This window comes from Capra hircus, chromosome 26, assembly GCF_001704415.2.
Source record: "Capra hircus breed San Clemente chromosome 26, ASM170441v1, whole genome shotgun sequence".
NCBI lineage: Eukaryota > Metazoa > Chordata > Mammalia > Artiodactyla > Bovidae > Capra > Capra hircus.
In genome coordinates, this window is record NC_030833.1 from 350,072 (window position 1) to 352,976 (window position 2,905).

The 2,905-nt window shown below is 67.5% G+C and overlaps 1 protein-coding gene across 1 annotated transcript; it reads left to right on the forward strand.

Moving 5' to 3' along the window:
- On the forward strand, positions 1,063 to 2,412 carry LOC108634012 (homeobox protein MSX-3-like). The gene is given in 3 exon segments (XM_018041134.1): positions 1,063 to 1,297; positions 1,901 to 1,924; positions 1,927 to 2,412. Coding segments are annotated over 3 exon segments (582 nt in total). The 5' UTR covers positions 1,063 to 1,104; the 3' UTR covers positions 2,292 to 2,412.

Consider the following 2,905-nt stretch of genomic DNA (forward strand, 5'->3'; position numbering starts at 1 on the left):
GGAGGTCTCCAAACCAAAGATCCGTTCAGTTTCGGAGAAAGAGTCCCAGTACGTGCTAGTGTCTGTCGGACCTTCGCTCCTTCTTCGAACCCGGTCCGGGATCCCTCCCCACCTGGTCGCGGGGTCTCGGAAGCACCTCCGCGGTCCGCCCGGGGTCTGTCGGAACTGGAGTCGCAGGGCTTTTCCCAGGTCCCAGGGCCCGGGTTTCCCGAGGATTCGGCCCAGCAAGTGCGGAGCAGGAGAGGCTGACACCCAGTGACCGACCTCGCGACCGGCGGCCCAAGGCGCCCTGCTTGTGTCCCAGGCCCCGTGTCGGAGGCGCGTGAGACGTGGGCGCCTCGACTTCCCCCGTGGCCCCGGGCCCTGCCTTGGGACCTTCGCCGCGCCCCGCCGGCCGCTCCAGGGGCCAAGCTGTTGGATGCCAGGGAGAGCGCCCGCCAGCTACGGGCGCCTGGAGAGCCACCCAGGCTCAGGGCGCCGTGGCCCGACTTCCAGGCGACGGAAGCAGAGTCTCCAGTCCGGGTGCAAGGTCGGTCAAAGGTGACCCCCAGGGTTTGGAGACAGCGCCTGGACCACGGCAGGCACGCGCCGATGGCTCCGGCTCCGGGCTGTGGCGCAGTGGGACGAGCCGCCGGCGGGCGAGGACACTGCGGGAGGCGCCCGGACCGAGGCTCAACCCCGTCGCGCCCACTGCGGGCTCCTCCACGCGAGGAGGCTGGGGCCAGCGCCTCATGCTCCCCGGTGCCCCAGCCGTATCCCAGCCCGGCCACAACGGGCTCTAGGAAACCGACGGGGTGCGCCAGGCAGGCCGGGGCTGGGGTGCAGGGGTCCCAGTCCGGGGTCGGCCGGCGGCCCCGCCCCTCGTTGCCCGTCCCCTCCTCCCGGATCAGCGAAACCAATGGGCGTCTGTACCCACGCGGCAGTCACTGTGGCGATTGGACAGCTGGGTACGAAAGGGGCGCCGCTTTTTATAAAAATGGCACCGAGGGAGGGGGCGCCGCCGAGTCGCCAGCACTCTCGCGGCGCGCTTCCTCCACGCTGCGCCCGCCGGGCTCCGCTAGCCCAGCGCCCGCCCGTCAGCGCCTGGCCCCGGCTTTGCTCGGCATGAACCCCGCTGGGCTCAGGACGTGGGACGGGGACCGTGAGAGACTCGGCCCGCTGCCTTTCGGCGTCGAGTCGTTGCTGGAAGCCGAGCGCTGGGTGGGCTCGGAGCCCGTGCAACCCCAGGAGGAGAGGCCGCGGGGCGCCGCGGAATCCCGGGCCTGGTTTCCGCCGGCCTCCCCCTCGAGCGCCCCACGTAAGTGCCCTGTCGCGCGGTCCCGGGCTGCGAGAGGAGCCCGCTTGGCCCAGGCTCGGAGGACCAGGGCGCGAAAGGCGCTGTCGTTCGTAACTTCGGGAATAGCCATCTACTAACGCGCCGGCCTGAGTGCGAAGAAAGAAACCAGCCCACGACAGCCTGCCCAAGCCCTCCGGCGCGCGAGCCCTGACCCGACTGCCCCTTCCAAACAGGCCTACCCTGTTCTCCCCGGGGGCGGGGCCCTCTCGTCTCGGAGCCTCTCTGGCCGCGCACGCTACAGTCCCCGCCAAGGCGCCCCGCTGCTTCCCCTCCTCGCTCACCGCTCAGGTCTTGCTGCGGCTTCGTGCCCAAGTTTCTCGCTTTTCCCAGCGGGCAGAGTTCCCCTCCTCCCTGGGAAGCAGAGCCCCAGTCCGCTTTGTCCCTCTCCGCGCGCCGCCCCCTCCGCCTCCCCCTCCCGTACCTTGCTTCTGTTACCCCGCCAGCTTCGGGGGTCCCGTCTCACCTGAGGCCCGCGGTCATAGAGCCGGGACTCACACCCAGGATCGGCCGTGGCGGCGATCCCGGCGTGCGTCCGCGCGCCCGCTTTGTGCTCCTTCGCCCCAGGCGCCCCCAGCCCTCCACCCTGCGCGCTCGGAGACAGAAGAGCGACCGCAAGCCGCGGACGCCCTTCGCCGCCGCGCAGCTGCTGGCGCTGGAGCACAGGTTCGGTCAGCAGCAGCACCTGTCCGCCGCCGAGCGCGCCGCGTTCTCCAGCAGCCTGAGTCTCTCCGAGACGCAGGTCAAGATCTGGTTTCAGAACCGCCGGGCCAAGGCCAAACGACTGCTGGAGGCCGAGCTGGAGAAGCTGAAGTTGACGGCCAGGCCGCTGCTGCCCCGGTCCTCCCCGCCCTTCCCGCTGGCCGCCTCCCTTCACGGCTCCGCCGCCGCCCCGCCGCCGGTGCCCGGACTCCTCGCCGCGCCCGCGGCCGCCTACGGCCTGTATTACCTGCCCTAGAGCCGCGAGACCCTGGGGCGGCGGGTCCGCTGGGCAGGAAGGGCGGGGCGGCGCGCGGCTGGTGGACCTCGGTACCCGGGAAGGAGCAGGGACCCCGCTGGTGCGCAGCGGGGGTCTGGGGTCCTCGTCTTTTTAAGGGTTTTGTGGTTTGTTGTTAATAGTGTTGCAATAGATGTACAGACCTATCTCTCGGTATCTTACGGATATTTTAAAGCTTTTTAAAACGTCATGTTTGTACAAATTTTCCTGCAAAGCAGTGAACATAGTTTTATAGTGTCGAAATGGACCGAAATAGGGCTTCTCCTTGTGTACAAGGCAGCCAATAAAGCATTTTGAGGCCCCGTCTCCAGCAGCCGCGGGGCCTGGGAACCTAGTAGGTTCTTTCTGGCTTCGGCCGCCGAAAGCTGATTCCGAGCAAAGACGAGACAATGGTAGTTTGGCCCCGGGGTTGCTAAAGAGAAACTGACTTGTCGCTTTCACTAACGAACTTTCTCAGCGTCGTGGCCGCTTGGAAACGTCCGCGCGTATTTTAGGGCATTTTCCCCACGCTCATTTATTTTCTCTACTCCACCAGAGGCTAGGTGCTGTCTACGGGAACGTGTGTGATGCGCAGG